Here is a 20,932-nt window from a genome sequence, read left to right on the forward strand (position 1 = left end):
GAAGTCAGGTTGCCACCTGGCTGCTTGCCCAGTGGCCTGGCCCATCTCCTCGTGCCCTTGGAGACGTGCAGGCACTAATTAATTGTGCACACACAGCACCCGCTTGTTGGGGCCGCCATTGCTTTTGCTTTTTAGCTACGTTCAGCCTAACCCGCCTGCTCCACTTTGAAAAATCCAAATATCACTGCTGATAACACACATGCACAGAAATTTGGGTTGTTCAACTGTAATTAGGCACTTGTTCAGTTTGGTTACATCCTGATACAGTAAGAGTAATACAGAAACTGAATCAAATCTGCACTTAATTCTTTTCTGATCAACAACACTCCTAATCTTGAATGCAGTCTATTTCCATTGTTTTAGAGAAATCTATTATTAAACTGTAAGTTACAAAAACAAACCCATTCTTTTCGTACAATGTAAGGGACAGTGAATAGCCTCCCTTTGATAATATTTGTATCATCTCAATAAGGCAGAAAAACACAACAAATCCTCTCCTGAGAAGAGGACGGATTCTACTTTTGGTGAGCAGCATGCAGAACAGAGTAAAGAAAAGCCCATCATGCCTCACTTTCTCCTTGAGGGCATATTCATCTTTGCCCACAGGCCATTTAGTCTTAAGATATTTTGTTATATATTGACAGTAATCCAAATGATATTTGACAATGCAACTCATAAAACATGCAACAGAAATTATCTTTTCTTCCAGCCTGCCCTACATTCAGCTGTGGCAGTGGTGCAGCTTTGCTGTTCGTTGACAGCCACATCCTGGGTTCAGTGACTGCAGTAACACACACGTAGCCAGCTACATTTGGTATTCTCACATGGAACCCTATCATCTCTCTGAGTTGCAGTCACACCAATGCTTTCTGTATTTTCCTTGCTATGAGTATAATGTAGCTTCACATTTGGAAACTAGGACAGATAGAAACCCCTGACCATAACAAAATCACGTAAATGCAACTCAGACAGATAAGATCTTAGATATTGCTCTGTGTGTGTGGTGGTTACTGTCTCCTTGAAAGAGGAAAAGAGGCATTTTGACCTTTTAATAACTAAAAGCCTGAACAAAATTGTTACGAAAGAAGCAGGAATAATTTAATGTTTTGGAAACCAATCTTCCAGCAAGGATATACAAATAAGATTCTCTTTCCAGTTAGTCACATCATACAGCAAATGGATAAGGATAACTATTATTCTTACAAATACACAGCATCTCTACTCACTTGCTGTAAGTCAAGCAAGTAGTCAGTGCTGGCTGACAAAAGGAAGCATTGCATGCAAAGCCTACCAATGCATGTTTGAGTCCTGCCAGCAAAACTCCCTTTACTGAAGTTAAACCAAACAGTACGTCAGCAGAAAAGTTTAAGACTCCACAGAGCGGAGATGCCACGTTACCTGCACAGATATAAACCATCTCTTTGCAGTAAAGCCCAGAATACTTATTTTCTTCCAACAGCAATGAGCGCAATCCCAATTTCTGGTGTCAATGTTAAGAAACTAGAAGTGTCTGAAATAACTCTCCCTACTTGCTCTCTCAACTCTGGTAGCACATACACAGCTACCCCTCATGCCTGGTACATGCACAGTCAAACCATGCTGAAGTCTGTTCCAAGAAACACCTCGATTCACTTCAAGCTGAGAGAAAAGAAGAGGGTATGGAAGGAAAATACGGAGAGATGGAGAAGTAAGAGTTTACGCAGGAGCTGTAAGAAGCTGGAGGACAGGATAAGAAAATAACAGCAACATGTCAGTAATGCTGGAAGAGGTGAAAGGAAGGACTGTCTTATCTGAGGGCAAGAAAGGATAACAGAAAAACACGAGCTCCTTGCACTGCTTCATTCTACTACTCCTAGACAGTAGTACTGAGTGTTTTACCTTACAGTAACTTTGGAAGAAACTGTGGATAACTTGCAACACCTCCTGGAAGCCCAGAAGTGCAGGACACTAGCCTGAGGGATGGACTGAATGATGCAGACTGGAGACAAGGCCTACTTGAATCCAACTGTGACCCAAAGGGATGCACTGAAAGATACAACAGGAACGCTGAACAAGAAGAAAGGATCTGTGCATGTGTGCCTTTCCCCCCACTCTTTTAAATAAAACTTTTCTTCATCTTCCTGCCCTAATCTTCCTTCTAACATCTCCAAAGTGACAAGGAGCCAGAAAGTAAGCCAGAAAGTAACAAGAAGAGTCAGTACTTGCTTTTAGTGGGGCATGTGGATAAAATTTACAGCTGGAACAATAACACACACAAAAACCACTGCAAACAGGAAGATGAACACATGGGATGGGGTACCCAAGCATTTATGGACTGCTTTGAAATAGTTCCTGGGAGTAATTTAGTAATTGAGTACTGAGACTGTACAACTTTCACAAACTCAGGTGCAAGTGTCCTGTGTTTGAGTCCAGCAGCCCAGTCTGCTTCTGTGCACAGCACGATGAGGGGGGACATTCGGATAAGACTGGGGGCACAGTTTTGAAAAGACTGATTAGGGCACACATAGGGACCCTCCTCCACTCACACTCTCAGTTCAGTCTTGGGCACACAGTCTCTTCCTCTGGTCAGAGTGAATAAGCAGTTTAGGGTGGTTAATCTGTCAACTCTCCCCAACTAGCCCATACAGTCCTTGCAGAGGGGAACCATGTTCCCACGTCGAATCACATCCAACACCTTACCTTCGAAGGACATCTGCACTGCACCCTGGCCAGCGGTCAGTGCTTCCCCAGACAGTGGTCACAGTCCCCAAGCCTTTCCTGGAACCTGTCACTCACCAAGCTACATCCTCACCCATGCAGGAACACATTTCAAACATACAGATGTAGAGAGAGCAAGCAGAGCAGCGTGTGGCACGCACTGGCCTGTCAAAGGGGCTTTTAGTCCCTTACTCAGCTTTTCTTTCCACTCCTCCAGCTCTGACTGCTTGGAAAACCTCCTCAACTTCCTTACCACCTCCACTTTGCCACAAAGGTTTGCCCTGCTCATTTCACAAATATGATTGCAGCACGTTATGTTTTACATAACGCTTACATTTGAGTCACTGAGGTTCAGCCCTAGCATGAGGCAATTCCAGCAACAACTTCATCAGGTTGAACTCTCAGGCATCTTTCAGCCTCCAAGACCACATTTAAAACTTTATGCTTAGTTTACTTTAGGAGCCCAGAGGCATCCTCACAGACTAAGGAAACCTGAAAGAGTTTGAGTTCTCTGTGATTACAATTTGCACCAGTTGTAAAACAGGAAAGTAAAAGTCAACAAACATAAAGCCACTTTTCAAATAATTTTGCATTTCCTGAAGGTTTGCACCTGCAAGAAGCTTCAAGTGACCTTCCCCATTACTACAAGATTCATGATTCTTACTGGTAAAATCAGCACCCACTGAGACCACATCAGTTCTTGCCTAGGCACGCATATCCTAAGGCCCTCGGGCACAGGGCTCCCCAATCTGCCCCGAATCCATAGCCCCAGCAACTCCCACTGGTCAATTTGAGCCTGTATGATGGCTTGATTCGGACTCTCAGTGTGCATTTTGCAGGCTCAGGAGCATCTCCCTCCATACGACAGATCTGTAGGATCTGGCAACTCTTGCTCCCCATCTGCAACCTGTATAACACCTCTGTGCTTGTTTCTCCCATGTACAGTAAGTCACTGCAGTAGCTGTTGGTGTTAACATCTAGTATGAGCTAAACATAGTTACCTCCTACCCCCAACAGATACTCCACCAACCTCTTTCTGAAGGGTACGTTTCTTGTCACTCCTTCACACATACTGAAAGCCAAGGCATCTCTGCATCCCTCAGGAAAATATTTTTACCCCCCAAGCACACAGCAACAAGTCTGACAGAGTGATACACCATGCAAACAGCAGCACAAGAGGTATTGAGACAGAGCAGCAACTATTCTTGCTGATGCAATGCTTCAGTCAAGCGTGCAGGTGCCCTGGCAAAGCTGTGATATTAGCAGTTTTATGCTGACACGCACACCGCCACAGAGACTGCAAAGCAGCCGTGGCCCTGATCCTCAGCAACAACACACTTCTCGGCCTGCTTACACACCTCAATTTTACACTTCTGTGCTAGGTCTTCCATTTAGCAGATTTGGCTCACAGGTGGAGGTGCAGTGACGTTAGCTCCACAAGCTTTTCATATTGCAAATGATACGAAAATCACAAACCACAAATGCTATGTAAAACTCGTTCCAAAGGGAAACACCACTAAAAGCAAAAAATTTCAGACTTGAAATATTGCCTCACTGGGTTTTACGAAGGTTGGTTTTGACTCACATGCAATCCACATTAAGATGATGAATATTTTCCTATAGGGGAGAGACTTAAGCTTCCCTAATCCAACCAACTTGTTATTCCTAATGCCAAAAGGAAATACAGCAACACCCATGCCCTTCACTGCTGACAAACCACCAGTGGAATGACTGGAACACGCTGTAGCTCTTCCCACAACTTCCATCGAATCCTGGAACACCAGACCATGATCTCCAACATCCTTCAGCACTTTGTCTTGGCATACTCCCTGGAGTTGCCTTTGCTGGGCTGTTACAAGGAGTGCCAATTCACGTAATCATGTAGCCAGGAACACCTAGTTCCAGAACAGCACTTACAGACAAAGCATAAAACAACAAAACCCTTCTTTCCTATGCTAGACATGTACCATTCCTTACTACCATATCTTGCAACAGTGGTGTATGATTCATCACATCACATTTGTTTTAAGATTAATGGCTTTACTAACTGTTCAAGACACCTTAATTCCTTTGATTTTATGTGTATCATGTGCCTTATCTGAAAAGTACACGTAATTTAAATGGAGGGGGAAAAAATGAAAGAAAAAAAAAATGCAAAGGCACTAAGCTTCTTCTAGGACCTGAAGTTAAGAGGAAATTAATGGTATTTCACCTTCTAATACCTGAGCTACAGAATAATCCAGCAAGAGTTTGTCCAGGTAAATACATAGGGGCTTCGACTAACACAGTCAAAAGTTTAGAAATTGAAACAATGAGTTGTAAGTTTTGTACCTTGTATGGCAGAAAGGAACATGAAGGAGAGAATATTTAAGTATGTAAGAAATAAGACCGAGGCAATTATTTTTCATCTTAGCAGCCCTACCACACTTCCAAGGATCCTGTGTAGTGCGAATGGCACATTGATTAAAGAACATGCAGTACATGCTACTGTGCATTAAATCATTGTCTAACATGAAAACAGCTCAAAGAAATAATGGATTTTCAGGTGCAAAATGGATATGCTGATGAACTCTTTATCTGCCTCATTGGAAGTCTGTTGGCACACCTGGGAATAGGTGTTGCTGAATTACTGCCCTCCATCTCTAGGAGGGCACTATAATCTTCAGAGGCACCATTTGGTAGCTGCAGATTTTAAATGAATTAAAAGCTTTTTCACAAAAATGTTTCTGGAACTCATCTCTGCCAGAAGAGGAAAAGAAAAACAAAACCAAAGCCCAGGAGCAGCGGTTAGTGGCAACCTGTCAACATTTTCTTTTTCATTCAGTTGTCTCAATGGAAACAGCAGACCGCAAGGTAAAAGAGGAAAGAAGAGGAAGCAAGGATAAGACGCTTCTGAGATCATACTGTAATGGCAGAATACACTGTATAAACAGTTGGGAGTTTCAAAGCTGCTCAACACGTGAGGAAGAAATCAAGTCACGTGGATACAGCGTATCTTGAGGATTTTTGCCTTTCGAATCAGATACATTCTTCTGTCTGCCCAATATATGACAACTGTCACCTACCGCACAGTATACAATGGACCACCACATCTAGAGTGGGAAATCAGATAACAGCCATTGCCCAGTGTCTGTGTGCATCTGAAACCGCTTTCTCAGACCACTCAAAGGCTTTGCCCTACCCCCACATGAATCCTTTTAAAGATTTATTCAATAGCAGACTACTGAGACACCCTGCACTAGCTTCTCAAAAGAAGGAGGTCATTCAAGACAATTAAAGCACAGATAGTAGCATTCAGACCTTAAAATAATAAGTCTCTTTGTAGTTTCAAAGTATTGTTCAGCTGCACAGATAACTCGCATTTGTAAAGTGACGCAGTCTGAAGTTTTCATTATGTACAGGGCCATGCTGCTCTGTTGAGTTCCACGATCTTTGATAAGCTGAGAGGGTGCTCAGTTTCCAGATATTTGGATCCCAAATAAGCGCTACAGTAAAGTGCTGCAGGGAACAATAGTCCCCTGAACATGACTGGGATAGATTGAAGTCACCATGAAAAGTTTTGAAAAGGGAGAGAAAAAGAGAAACGAAATAAAATAAATAAAATCTCTTCGTTCCCAGGAGCAATGGCTTCATGAACTCACTGTTCACTCACTGCTGATATTGACAAAAGCTCACTTACCAGTAAGAAAGAAGAAATTACCCTTTAAATTGGTTACCTGTTTTATAGATTTTTTTACCTTATAGCCACTCACTCTGTTCATTTTGCAACCACCACACATTTACAATGCAGAGAATTACCACCTTTGGAGTTTCAGTGCCTCATTGCAATTCATCATTTCCCTTCCAGAAAAGTCCAGTGTGGTTCCCTCATCACACATATCACTTCTCTGTGAGTTGAAGACAAATGCCACCATGTTTGAGTCCAAGAGCACCAATTTCCTTTTCTTTTTGAATGTGTACAAATATGTTTATCCCTTGTGAAAAAAAGGACCACATGCCCTCTTAATCCCAGAAACTTTAAGCTTTGTACACAAGCTGTGATTTTCTGTGAGCTCTTCCAGTTCATATCCAATGTGCAGGTGATAACTACCTATTAGCAAACACTGCTCTTGTGGAAATACAGCAACAGTGGAACTCCCTTTCCTCTAGCTGCTAAGAAAAAAGAACGACAGATCCTTAGAGTCTGAAAAGAGCAGTGAAAAAAAAAAAAAAGCTTGGCCTAAAGCTCAGCTCTATGTAAAATGGTATTTTCCAGATCTTATCCTTGATAGCATTCCCCTTTTGCCCTCCAAAATGATCCTTGGAAAAATAATGTTCAAACACTTAAAGCCCTGACATAAAAGGCACAGCACTGTATGAGCATCAGCAACACGACAGAGTCACGGTGTGGTTGTCAGCCTTTCCTGACGCCAAGTTGGAGGCAGCCAAGCTGAGTCCCGTGCACACCTCTGTGGCCCAGAGACCAGCGATGCTCACCTCCTGCCCCTTCGCAATGGCCACGTGCCCACACACCCTCTCTGATGCAGGTTCCCACGTGAAATCTTTTCCCCAGTGCACCCACTCACATGCTACTCAGTGTCACTGGGGTGGGATTCAGCTGTGACAGGGCAGATCAGGATGACGGGGGGCGGGGGACAGGACACAGGACAGGGAAAAAAAACAAAACACAGGACAAAGCTCGCTCCTCTCTTGCTCTTTGAGTCTTGCCTGTTTTCTCTGAAACAGTCCACTCAAGTGAATTCCACTGCATGAGATAAAGTCCATTCATTTTCTTTGGTACGGTGTTTTGCACTCTTTTAGCAGTTCTGTATGTGAGTTATCCTCCAGAAATACATAAGATGTTATATATGTTGTGGAAAAAAAAAAATCTATTTGCCTTCTCTCAAGGGTGACACTTTTTTTTTGGAGTCTGTCACTTCAATTAATGTAACAACAGTCGCCATCAAAGCATTAAACCATATGAATAGATTACAACAAACAAAACTTGGCTTATGACCTAACAGCATAGAAAAGCAAAACCTGGAACACAACTAAACAGTCTTAAGATTTCATCTGAAGAAACAGAAGTTGAAACATTTATCGCTTCTAGATGGATAAGGTAGGCCCTGATGCCTGACTACTTCCAACTATGTCTTGATGCAAGGACAGATGACTTCCTCCCATTCCTTCTTCACCCCATAACATGAAGCAAAACCCTCCCTTCTTAGCAGAGGGAACAAATTTAATGTGCATAAATATTTCATAACTTCATCCTGTCAAGAAATCAAACTGAACTACTTAAGGGCATTTTCTTGGGAGCTGTACATCCAAACTCAAAGAATAAAATTGCATTCATTATACCCATTCTCCTCCTTCAAGAGGAAAGGCCTGAAGGTGAAGCAACTGTGAAAAACTGGAGATATTGAGGGTAACATCCAAGAATATTACCCACCAAGTGCTGAACTCCATTACAAAATAGCATAATAAGAAACATGGTAACGTTGGCATCTTCTGAAGAAAAGACATCTCCAGCTTTTCAATCCTCTCTACATCCAGATCCTCCAGAAGAAATGAATTCTAGCTTTCATAAAACCTCATGATGACTTAAACAACCAGCCAAGAAATAATTTGCTGCCACAGACAGAAGGCAACCAAAAAGTCAAAAGGTGACTGAAGGCAGACATCTACAGGTGGTTGGATTTCTGACAGCACAAAGCATGTGCAGCTTCCACTGACCTGGGGAGGAATTTGGCACCTAAGAAAGAGACAAGGCTACTTCTGTGCAACTGATTCCTTGATGAGTATCTGCAGACTGTACCTGCAGTGGTGCGGAGGAGACAAGAGCTGCATCCTGATAAAACTGACACAAGACGCTACTTGGTTAACAGAGGTAGGCTTCAACTTCTTGTGCACACACACTCAGATTGGACTCTGTATTTGTTTTATTCAGTGTTGCACCAAGAAATTCTCTCACAAAGCTCCACTTGTTAGCTTTGCAAGACAAGGAGAGGGACGCAGACCAACCATCCTGGGACAGCAGGTGCCCTAGTCACTTCCACAAACGTTGCACATTCCCAACTTTTCTCCCTTGGAAGGTTATGCACTGATTCATGGTTGCTTTCTCTTATTGTAAGACAGCCTCCCTTGAAAATAGGAAAAGTGCTTTCTTCATGGTGTCTGTGTTCCTTATAAAACATGGATTCGTCTGCCATCTGTAGTCCCTAAAGTTAAAAGGTACATCGGTACCAGGAGGTAAAAGCAGACCTGAGCGCCTCTGTCTGCATGCTGAACAAGATAGACCTCAACCAGCTCCAACTCAAAGCCCTTAGCACAGGGTGATACCACAGCCTGGCTTCTAGCAGGGCTTAGCATGGGGTTAATCCACTACTCACAGGGCACCTACACCAACAGCTGCCTCCTGTCTGGCCATCTCGGGCCATGGGCAAAATTGCTCAGGTCTGTTTACATCCATTTGCCTCTGCATCTGCTTTAAGTGAGGCACATGGGACAGAAAAGCCTTTGCCCAAAATTTATATATTCTTTATCTCCCGGACAATTACGGGATATTCCCATCACCAGGTCCCACATAAGACCGAAAAAAAAAAAACCCCCAAAAAAAGAAGAAAGAAATCCCTTGCTTCAACACTCATAAGCTTTCTCTACCCACAAAGCTCATTCAGGTCCCTTCCATTGAAGCAAGAGCGGGAAACTTGGGAAGTATAACACACAGAGATGGAAATTAGTAAATCATCAATACACACATCCTGTTAAAGCCTGAGTGACTGCCTGGAATCTCAAGTAAATTGACAGCCTTAAGTGCAGTGACTGGAGGCCATCTTAGCTGTTTCTAGTGACAGAAGGTATTACCACAAGGAACTCCTTAACATACTAGCTTCGCCGTTCTCACAGGACAATACACATTTAGCAGTATGAAAAACAGACAGCCTGCTTTAAAAAGGCAAAAAGCTTTTCTTTCACCTGCTCCTGAGTGGCAGCTCTGAGGAAACACTACAAGGGATAGTGAAAGTACTGCATAATCAAGGGACAAAGTCAAAAAGAGCCTTGGCTTGAATCACTGGATTATGGGAACTGTTGTTAAGTAATAAACCAATCCCAGTCCTGACCTGCATACTGAGAAAGATGCCTGTGCTCATTTTTAACTCTCCAAGCCAATACAAAACTTTAAAGAGACCATATAAGTACATATATATGCCATATAAGTACAAAGTGACTTCACAACCCAGCAAATTAAAGAGCCTGGAATTTTTTCCCGATTTGTGAGTTATCATCTGCATTCCCTTAAGAGATAAGAGAGTTGGACAGTTGTCACAGAGCTACCACACAATGCACATACACACTATTACAAAGTAGCCGCATGAGTCTTTATACAGCATTCTCCATATTTCCCCAGTTCTCAGAGCTGACATTACTTTCTAAGACATGTATTTCCGAAAGGGAAGATGCTGCTGTCAGAGCTATTCTGTCAGACTCCTTTTGTATTCCTGAAGTAAACAAAAAGCTTCAGACTTGGAAACTGCAGGTGTGCACCCAAGCGAACAGTCGCAAAAAGTTATCTGGAGACTGTTAAAGGCTTCTGATGTTACTCCTCTTTTTACAGGTCTGTAGCTTTTTCAGTGAAGTGTAACATTTGGGATTTAGCCCAGTTAGCTGTCTAATACTCCTCCTCATCTGCCCTCGGTGTAGCATCACTTCATCACAACACTAGGTCTCTAGTACCGAGACTGCCCTTCCACGTCCCGATTTGAGACTGCGAGGACGCGTCTCAGAGACAGGCTGCTGACAGCAAACGGGCTTCACCAAGCTCCCCCGGACACAGCCGGTAAAGGGTCCGCGGCGGGGGCACTACTCTGACATTTTGATGCAAGGCAACGCACGGACTCCGACGCGAGTGGAAGGCTTGCACCTACACCCGGTAGCGGCAGATGTCTGCGTAAAGATCACACGACAAGCACTCCGGGGAGCCGCGGGGCTCTCCGGCTCCTTCCGGCCGCGGAGGAGCGGGGGTGGCCGGGGGGTCGATCTGCCCACCCGCCCCGCCGCTCGCCCCGCACCCGCCCGGCCCCGCCAGCCGCCGGGCCGGGCAAAGCCGAGCCTAGCCGCCCGCCCGCCACCCCACGCACCGCTCTCCAGCCGGGCGATCTGCGGGAGCCGATAGGTGCTGACGAGCAGGTCCAGCGGGACGGCCACCGCGCTCCACTTCACGTCCTTCAGGCTGCAGCCCAGTGGCGGGCCGGGGTCCATCTTCCCGGCCCGGGGAGAGGAGGGGAGGGCGGGGAGCCAGACAGACAGCGCTGGCGGGGTGCTCCCACCCGGCAGGGCTGCAGCCAGCGGGGAGGAGGACGGAGGGAGGGAGGGCGGGAAGGACGGGGAGAGCCCGCCTCGTTCAGCGCCGGTCGCCCCGGGACATGCCGGGCTAAGCAAAGGGGAAGGCCAACCGGGCGGCTGCTTCTGCTGCGGCGGCTGCCGTCGCTGCTGCTCCCGCCGCCGCCCCCCGGGACCGGCTAGGGCCGCCCGCCGCCGCGCCTGGCCCAGGAAGCGCCATCCCAGCACTGACTAATCAACAGGGTGCGAGCAACGCCTGCGCAGCTGCCGCTCCTCCCCGCGCAGAAAAGGAAAGTGCCGGGCCGCCCGCCCGGCCGGGAGCCCGCGCCAAGCCTGTGCCTCTCACTCCACCCTCCGACCGCTCGCCCGCCGCGCAGCTCGCCCGCTCCCGCCGCGCAGGGCCCCGCCGGGCGGCCCCGCCGCTGCTCGCTCCGCTCCCGCGGGGGTCGGCGGCTGCGGTGGCCCTTCGAGCCCGCGCGCTGCTGCGCTGCGATGGGCGACGGAGATCTTTTTGCAGTTCGTACAGGAAACGTCTCACTTTGATTTATCAGAGCAATTTCGAGCAAGCAGGTAGCATCCCCTCTTCTCACTACTTAGACCCACAGAATGGTCTGAGTGTGAGAGGACCTTAAAGATTGTCTAGTCCCAGTCCCCCTTGCATATTCAAGGGTCTTCAAGCCACAGGAAAATCCTAAATCAACTTCTAGTTCTCCTTTCAAAGTGATTTATGTGATGACATCTTCGATGATCTTTTAAAGTATTTTATTTAGTGTTATCATTTTTTAAATGCATTTTTATCTCGAGACTCATAAGACTGCAGAGACTCTTTGGAAATTAAACCAGAAAAACTTAGCACCTGGATGTTTGCATTGCACTGTGCTTAGCTGTAATGTTCCCCTCCAGGCTCCACCTCCTGCGCTGTCCTTGAGACTGCTGCGGATGGCTGAGACTGCTCTGGGCAGAGCTGCTGTAGGCAGAGCTCTCTGCGCTCACCCTTCCCCAGGCACCCAGTACCAGGCCAGCCGCTGGTGCGTGCCTCTGCAACTGCTGGTGCCAGCAGCACTGCCAGCACGAGGAGGCCCAAGACAGATACACTCTTGTTCTGCCCTGCTGCAGAGACCGGGACTTTATCCATGCTCTCAAAGATGAAACAATGACCGTGGCTGCCAGTCAGCACAGAAGGATTACAGTAAAACTCAAGTTTTCCTGCTTTAAATGGATCTGCGTTTGCCGGAGCCCCATCCTGACGTGGGTCAGTGCTTTAGTTACACAGCTTGGCACTGGGATGTCCCAGCACTATGGAAAACTTTTCTTCTCTCAGAATAGTTAGCTTTAAAAATGAGACACTGGATTTTTTTTTTTTTTTTTAAAGTAGCTTCCTTTTTGCAAAGTTTGCCAAATGCTTTGAACAACTTAGGTAAATTAAGCCCTTGATGTGTAAAGTAATAGAATGGCTGAGAGCATTACTGTCAAATAGGAAAAGCACGGTTTAACTCATTCAGGTTTGACAAGGGTATTTGGTGCAGTGTGTAAGGCAAAGCCAATCAGATCAGACTGGGATTCACCAGGACTTGACTCTCTAGTCTGTCAAGAATTAGTTTTTAACCACTATCCTGGGTACCTTTAATTCCAGGATAGAGACTGTCTCCCAGTGTACGCTTCTCTTGGACATCACACGCTTGTGCTGTCTGGGAAGAACAGTATCTTTGACACCGGAATATTTATTGTTGATTTTTCTTTAGAGATCTTCTCATTCTTCAGATAGTTTTAGATGTCTATGGACTTTAAGTCTGTCTTCATACAACCGTGTTTGTGTTCTCTCCAACCAGTGGAAACCCATCCCACTCTTACGGGTCCTACTGGAACAAGATGCATTCTTAAAAAAATGAATAAATTTATTTCAGTTCTTTCAAGGCAAAGAGACATCATAAAGCTTACTAGTATTTAAATGTCTAACTGGAGCTCTTAGAGTGACTTTGTTGTGTGTCCCAACTGCAATATAACACATTCTAATACCTTCTAATATTGCATACATGGTATCCAAATCACCAGCATGTATGAATCTCAGATGATTTAACTGCACCATATATGTAATTAACACTTGAGGGATGATAATTTCTCTGATGCCTAGCAATGCCATAGTCCCTTAGTGCAATCTCTTAACTAGAATCTCTTCCTGCTGCAAAAAGCTAACAAAGCCACCAGACCTTGAGAGAAAGCTCTGTGCGCAGATCCACCTTAGGACCAAGGCCTCAGTTTCACAACACTGTAGTTTTTTGTGTATTTGATGTTCAGAGACAATCTTTATGATAATTATCAGCAAATTGTCACCATAAACTCATAAGCAGTGGCAGGGAGCCTCAGAATAACTCCTGAAACTATTCTTAAATGTATTTTGAATTGGCTTTCATGATCATTTCACAACACATTTATGAAGCAGGCTGTAAAATCTCTAGTATATATTTATTTCATTGCCAATACAATTATTTTTAAAGCATTCTGGATCATCATCAGTTTGTATCTACACTAACAGTTGAAATGGAGCTGTTCACAACAAACTGATTTTAGTATGAATCTGGTAACATGCTTTGCACTGTAGTTTGCCTACACCAAATAGAACTCTGAGCCTTACAGAGTAAGCTTCGTGTGAAGCCATCACAGGCAGTATTTTTTAAAAAAACTCCACAAACTTGTATTCCTTCTTCCTACGTGTCATTTGTCTTTTTATCAAAGGCTTGTTTTTTGTAATAAATATTTATAAGTCCACTGGGAAACAACAGGGGATGCAGTGCTCATTTCGCAATCAGACTCCAAATACCTACTTGTCTCTGAGGCGAAGGGGGAAAAGGTTTGAAAGGGAATAATGTGTTTGATATAGTTGATGTCTCTGCATCTCATGTTTTGAAAGAGAATGCTATTCCTGTCTTACTAGCAAAATCCAAGCAATCTCTCATCATGCCATGTATTCTAAAGAGATCCAAGGGTCCGGTGTGAACATTCACCTTTTATCTTCTGTTTCACTGTTATGAGGTGTCCAGTTTGCTGGATTTTTTTGGTCCTTTCTGGTAAGAGTAGGGCTTTTTCCCTAGTGGCATTCTCCAGTGCACAGTCCACAATGTATATGCTTAGAAAAAGGCAGCCATTTTGCTCTAGGAGAGCAAAAGATGCAAAGAGGAACTACCTGGAGCGTTAGGTGAAGCGTTCTACGTCAGCTAGCAAGGGTGAGGCATCCTGCAAATACTACACAGGAACCTAAATATTTGCATCTCCCTAAGGTGAGCCAGTGACTGGATCATACCTAAGCCACAAGTAGTAAAAACAATGTGAGAAGGAAAAATGTGTAGGAGAAATTCCTGCATTAGAAAGTCTGATTAGCTATACAGAGAACAGATGAAAACTACCATCAAACTGATCCTCTTTTACCTGTTTTCATTGTTAGGATGAGGAGGGGGAACTAAATAGAGACTCAGAGAACTAGTAGCTAAACCTCTGCGAGTTCAGGGCAGCTTAAAGCTCATCAGAGATCGGCAAAACTGCAGAATCCGATCTATAAAGAAGTGAGATAAAGGCTCATCTGGCTGATTCATAAGACCTTTACTGACATGAAATAAAGTAGAAATTAGGTCAGATTACAAAGCTATGAATAAACATATAGACTATGTATGGACAAATCCAGAAAGGTAAGGTCCCAAAATGTTAGAAAATAGTATTTGAAAGACAGCAGAATGTTGGAAAGATGCATAGTGAGAAAAGCAACGAAAAAAACGGTCTGTTATTCCATAGAGGAGGAAATCTATTTACATGTCACATAGTAAGATGCTGAGATGCCAGTATCTTTAATGCCTTTTTTTTAACCCCAGCCTTAAATGTAAGAAGGCAGATGGGATTTCACTACTAGCACCACTGACAAGTCTAAAAGCTTAGGCTGGAAAAATGAAGAAATAGACTGGAAAACACTTAGCTGCCTAAGTTAAAGCTTTTTTTGATAAACTGGACCTGATGAAACTCGCTTAGGGTTCAAGCAGTGTTAGAGCTGATATTGATTATCTCCAAGAATCATTAGAGAATGATTCTAAGATCCAGATTTTGCTCTGAACACTAGTTTAAGTGAGTGGCTGTGATGAGTAGCCAGGAGTGGCTGAAAATATGTAGCCCTGCCCATCCCTTTGCACCCCTGCTGCAAACATGCTCAATGGCCTAGTGGCACCGTGGCCTAGAAGCATGCTGAGGCACATTAGGTTCTGTGTGCTCCAGAAAGCATTTTCCAGTTGAGCTCACTGTCTCAATAATGAATGTTAATAACAACGTGGTATTGTGACAATCTGCAAACAGCCCTCGAAAAAAGCAGCAGGTGTATTTCAGGAGAGTACTGACATTCCAGAACAATAAGCTAGTGGAGTTGGTTATTCTGGATGTGCTGGGATAGTTCACAACACGATTCTGCACCGTAGGATTATTCATTCACAAATGGTGATAATTAATAATCAGAAAGAACCACGTCTCCCAGGCAAAAAAACCCACCCCAATATAATCACCACAACTCTTCAGATTTCCCAACCTGTACTTGCTTTGGATGTGTCCTTCAGGTTTCATTTGTGTCATTTTTGCTTCTGATAAAATACAAAGAAACTGGCATCCTGATTCTGCCCTCACCTAAATTTAAAAATCTGGTGTCCTCCACTGAAATGAAAGGTATTACGTACCACTATAAAACATATGTAAATGAGTGGAATCAGATACTTTAAGAATATAACAGAAGTATTTCATAATATCAAACAAGTACTGCATACCCTTTCAATATTGTGATCGTTTAAAGGAAGATTTGAAAATGCAGGTATGCTGCTAACACTTGCTTGAGTTCTTTTCTGGAACAATAAAAGTTTTATTAGCAAGATAATTATTTCTGGATGCATTCTGCTGTTCCATGTTTTCTGTCTTCTAAGAAAAGTTCAGCAACATACTGATATCGTACATGGCTTACCCCTTTCTCTCAGCCCTCACCTTTCCAGCCTCCCTGTTCAAGGGTGTTCAAGTATCAAATACATGTTTCTGAGATGGATATAAAAGAAACAGTCACAAGTTGCCAGAAAATTATCTTAGGGGACTACAGTAAATATCAGCTACTTAAAGAAATGTTACCTGGGGGATAGCATAAGTGATTTCATATATCAGAGGTTGACTGTGTGACGATGTCCATGGTCATTAAGTTACAAATCTGGTGTAAGTAACACAGAAAAAGTCAAGGGAAATTTTTTTAATAAGAGAAAATTAGTACACTTACATTTCACTTCCGCAAAACATTTGTATGCAAATGCAGTCACCCTGTGATGCATCTAATAATTCCAAAGTCAGATAATTGTTTTAACTTCCATTAAACATATGAAAATATAATAGAAACATATAAAAACATTTGGCAACAAAGTTGTGTAATACAAAGGATGCCTAAATACTGTCTTTTTGGGATTACAGGCTCACTTTGAAAATGTGATGTGTTCCTTTGCAATAGTTCACATTTTCTGAAAAGAAAACGGAATAAGAAACAATATTTCAGAATGCACAGCAGGCTCTCTTCTTACTTTCATTTACAGCCACAACATCTAAGTCATATAATACACAGGATTTCTGTAAAATAAACAGAAGAAAATACTTAATTAAGATTACTAGAATACAACAGTTGAAAAGCTTGAATTTTCACATATTTTAATATGTAGAAGATTTTGGTGGGGTCACTAGATGTATTTTTCCTTTGGGTATTTAATTAAAAGACTGCATTTTTCTAATAAACTAGACAGAGACTAGCCCGTGCAAGTCCCAGCTTGCTATATTTACATTCTTTAGCTTCCTCAAACATCTCTCCTAATTCTGAAGGTGACGGATGATGGAAAGTGTCTTTTTAAGAGACACTGCAAACCATAATAAATTCTGTAACACTTTCCTCATACAAATTGTTCTAGATGTACAGGTTCTTCCGTAGACCACGCCAATTTTCACTAATTTGCAGTTAAGTACACTCATCTTTGAAGTATTGAGCACGGAGTGCAAAAATCCAGATGAAAGGAATAGGGAAATATAGAACATCAGTACCCATTAAAAAAAGGCACAGGCTATTAATTGCTATAAAGGATGTTAATTGCTATAAAGGACTTGTTTTGTGAAATTCACTAAAATAATCTCTTTTCTTGCCTCTATTTAATAACTGGGAATACCCCCAAATGAAAGCAAGTCAGTCTTTATCAAGATAAACTACCAGAATAGCACTCCACCCTTGTAAAAAATGTATGTGCTGATTGCAAAAGCAGATTTAAAAGAAAATAAAACCCAGCAAAACCAGGACTCTTCCTTTCAGAAATAAACTCAACTAGATAATTAGGTCTGACCGGAGAAACGATCAAACCCAGTTGTGCAATAGAGAAGGAGTACATGTTGCAATCTTGTACTCTAAAACTATGAATACTGAACCCTGAACTCAGGCACAAAAACACAGAGAATACTGTCACATGCCTAGGAAAAAAAGAAGTCCTAACTTCTCTACTTGCCATTCTCCTGCCTGCTTCTTGGCAGGCTTACCAACTCTGTAATGATATAGAGAGAAGTCAGTGCAACCACTGGATTCACCACATTTCTCTCTCAACCCATGAACAATCAATTTCTGACAGTAAAGAGGAGCTTCCAGAGCGGACAGCTATCTAAGCTGGAATTCATGAAATTCAAAGCACAGGGAAAAAAAGAAAAAGGAAGATGGGAAAAAAAGGCATCACACTTTTGTGTTATCATGATTCAGAAATGAGAACTTAACACATACAATGTCACAGCATAGTTGAACATTGACTACATCCCAAATGCTTCAGCTAAAATTACTCAGCTGAGTCAAAGCAAGGGGAAAATAAAAGGTTCCCCCATGTTACACTAAGCCTTATGCCTCTTTGTCTGAGAATATTTACCACCTATAATTCTGGAGAAGATACATTAAATTTGTTTCCTTTTTCCTTCTGTAGACAGTTTTAGCTCTTCCATTGTGCTGGCTGCCCTGTGCCAGGGCCATCCCCACAGAGAAAGTGGCTGAGCCCATTCCTCCCTGGGGCTGCAGGGACCCTGGGAGGCTTCCGCAGTGCACGCTGCTGAGGGAGAAAATGAAATGCCTGGGAAGGGATCAGAATTGGTGGAGGGCAAGAAAGATGTTGTAGTATCAAAACTTCAGAACAGATGCTGAAACTGTCATCAATAAAATTAACAACACTTACTATTGTGACTCCGAGGTACTGGAAGATTGTTATTTACTGATTTTAGGAATTAGATGTCATTAGTCACATGCAAATCACATATGAAGAAATACAGCATGTGCACCTTTTACTTGTTTTTCTGTGACAAGTACCAACAGACATAACAATTCTATCACCCTTGAGAGTTCACACAAATTGCCACATGCAGCTTTGTAACTTCCGATTTAAGTTTTTACACTGTTGTGTAAGGTACTTGAGTACAGGTGTTTGAGCCATTGTGCTAGGTGGAGTCAGGATTTCATAGCCTTCATGCGTAGACAGTAAACATAAACTGCAGAGACCTTTTTAGAAGTAGGAGCAAGGCAAAATCAAAAGCACACAACCATAACCGTGTCATTTCAAGAAATAAGACACCATTCTGGTTTAGAGGTTAAGATTCTGGGGCCGGCTGGGGAAGCTTTGCAAGATAATGGTACAAAGTTCACTCTGTTGAGACCAAGAAATAACACTGAACATTGACTATTCCGGATATTCACTCACTTAACTTTAAAGTAGTTAATTTGAAAGTGTTACAGGCTGTACCTAACGTCATGCTTTCAGTTAAAGGGCAGAAACTTGCATGTTCCTTAAACACTGAAGATGCTTTTTTGCAAGTATTTTACAATTTAATAGTACTTTTGGGTGGCAAGTAAGCTGCCTATTTATCCTTAAGCAAGGATCCTCAAGTACTGTAAGTTATTAACGATGAGGAAACCTATTTGACAATGAAATGGTTCATATAATCTGTAAAATCATTATCTAATTGTAGTTCATCAACAAATTATCCAGGACAGAAAAACAAGAACCACCTCTCCACAAATAAAGAAGTAATTGTTTTAAAAGCCATTTAAAAGTTGAGGACTTTTAAGAATCACTTCAGTTTGATAAGACTATTGTGTACAGGATCTTCAGGCAAATAAGGGCCTAGGATTCATTTAAGAAATACACGTGTTTAAAAAGTGCACATTCATTACCTAAAGAGGTGCTGCATGAAGCACTGAAGGAACGATCAAGCAATCCCAAGTAGTACTCAACTTCAGTCAAGCCTTGGAAGAGGTGTGGCACCCTCCCCTGAAATTACAGCAGGGAGGTATGCAAATCTCTCCCACCTTCGAGAACAAGGCAGGCAGCATTCCTTCTTCAGGGTTCCCTGAACCCTAACACTTCCAGATTACATTTCATCTCAGCCCTTTGGAACTCTCTCCTCAACATGCCAGCAAAGAAACAGGAGAAAACTGCAGAGAGATGAGAAGAACCAAAATGGTGCTACAAAGCTCAAATTTCCATGTCAGCGTCTTGGGCAAAGTGGGGTTTTGAAATTACCCCCACAGACACAGATACCACTCCATCATGCAGTGATTTTAGTAAGATGTGAACTTCCTGCTACCAAATACTCGTTTTTCTTGTTAAATAGCACAGCAGATGTGTCTCACCTAACAGGCAAGCATCTGTTTATGCTGCTTTTAAGCTTCTTGCAGAATCAGTGGAGAAAATCAGACACGATGAACAAACAAGTATCCACAGCCAGCTCTCTCCTCCCCAGCTCTAAACTGAGTTTGTGTTACTGCCATGCAATGGATACCTAACTTGTAGACACAGGAATTGCAATGAGATGGCTGAGATCCCAAATGGCTTTTGCCCTGTGTGGGGGTGGGTTTTTTTTCTTTCTTTTTTCCCCCTGATCAGGGTAAGAAAGCTAAGCTGATATACAAGGGGAAATATAATTAAAAAATAAGGGAAGTTCTTTGAATGGCTTCTAATGGAGTGAATTTATAAATCTCAGTCAAGATCCTTTTCTTGCGGGAAAACTGCTCATATTAGCAGTGTCATACCAAGTTGGGTTCACCTATTCCTGCACCAGTTCTTGGTATTTTGATACTATTTTAGTTATTTTGGAGGTGGGGTTCATTATGGGTTTTGAAGAATTTTACTCTATGTATTTCAATGTCCCAATCAAAGGCAGATCTGAAGTGCCTGTAGGAAAACTATGGGCTTTAGAGAAACAAGCTGAAGGGACTGTAAATTAAATTCTTATTACTTATAACTTGAATTTCCATGGATTTTTATTCTAATGACTATAGTTAGTGACTGTAATAACTTTGTTCGTATTTAACAGTGCTAGTTGACAAAGACTGGCAAAGCAAGGCAGAATCTTCTACAACCGAGTTCATGTGACTTCCACATCTGAACTACCAGTAGAGAAAGCTCAGCTATTAAGATCATACCTGCCAATTTCTTGACTTGTATTTTCCTTGTATTCTGTAATTCCAGGGTTGAAATTACTTGTTCAAAAGACAGTCTTCTCGCAACAGGAATGGGCAGGACAGGGCACAAGCAGTATCAAGCAAGAGATAGGGATGTATTAGCAGGAAAAGCAGTCCTTGGGGGGACAGGGAGAGGAGTGGGATCTAACTGCTGCACACCACCTTCCTCAAGAAATGAAGATGAAGTCCTTGGTCCCAAATCCTGCTATTCCACAATGTCTAAAACACATCTAACCCCCTGGCAAAGTGTAGGTCTCTATCTCCCTCTTCTGTTAATACCACAGAGATTCTAACAATGTTGTACTTCAACTAGTTACTTCACAAACCTGAGAAGACAGCTGTGTTGTTACTCTAGGGTTCCTTGTGCCCACAGATTGTCTATGTAAGGAT

General features: G+C 42.9%; 2 protein-coding genes across 4 annotated transcripts in view; both read right to left on the minus strand.

Moving 5' to 3' along the window:
• Positions 1 to 11,246, minus strand: part of GAREM1 (GRB2 associated regulator of MAPK1 subtype 1) — a 107,763-nt gene extending 96,517 nt beyond the window's left edge. Inside the window, exon 1 of the mRNA XM_061995271.1 lies at positions 10,818 to 11,246. Coding sequence (XP_061851255.1) covers positions 10,818 to 10,938 — 121 coding nt within the window. The 5' untranslated portion in view covers positions 10,939 to 11,246. The remainder of the gene's footprint in view (positions 1 to 10,817) is intronic.
• Positions 11,247 to 14,992: 3,746 nt separating this feature from the next.
• The window catches only part of LOC133625306 (ras-related protein Rab-10-like), a 35,325-nt gene continuing 29,385 nt past the window's right edge, over positions 14,993 to 20,932 (minus strand). Inside the window, exon 6 of one of the 3 annotated variants that reach the window (XM_061995111.1) lies at positions 14,993 to 16,535. In XM_061995111.1, the coding sequence (XP_061851095.1) occupies positions 16,527 to 16,535 (9 nt within the window). In that variant the 3' untranslated portion in view covers positions 14,993 to 16,526. Of the gene's footprint in view, positions 16,642 to 20,932 lie in introns of all 3 variants that reach the window. The other 2 variants (XM_061995112.1, XM_061995110.1) reach the window with 2 other exon arrangements.

This window comes from Colius striatus, chromosome 4 (assembly GCF_028858725.1).
Source record: "Colius striatus isolate bColStr4 chromosome 4, bColStr4.1.hap1, whole genome shotgun sequence".
In the NCBI taxonomy this organism is placed as follows: Eukaryota; Metazoa; Chordata; class Aves; order Coliiformes; family Coliidae; genus Colius; species Colius striatus.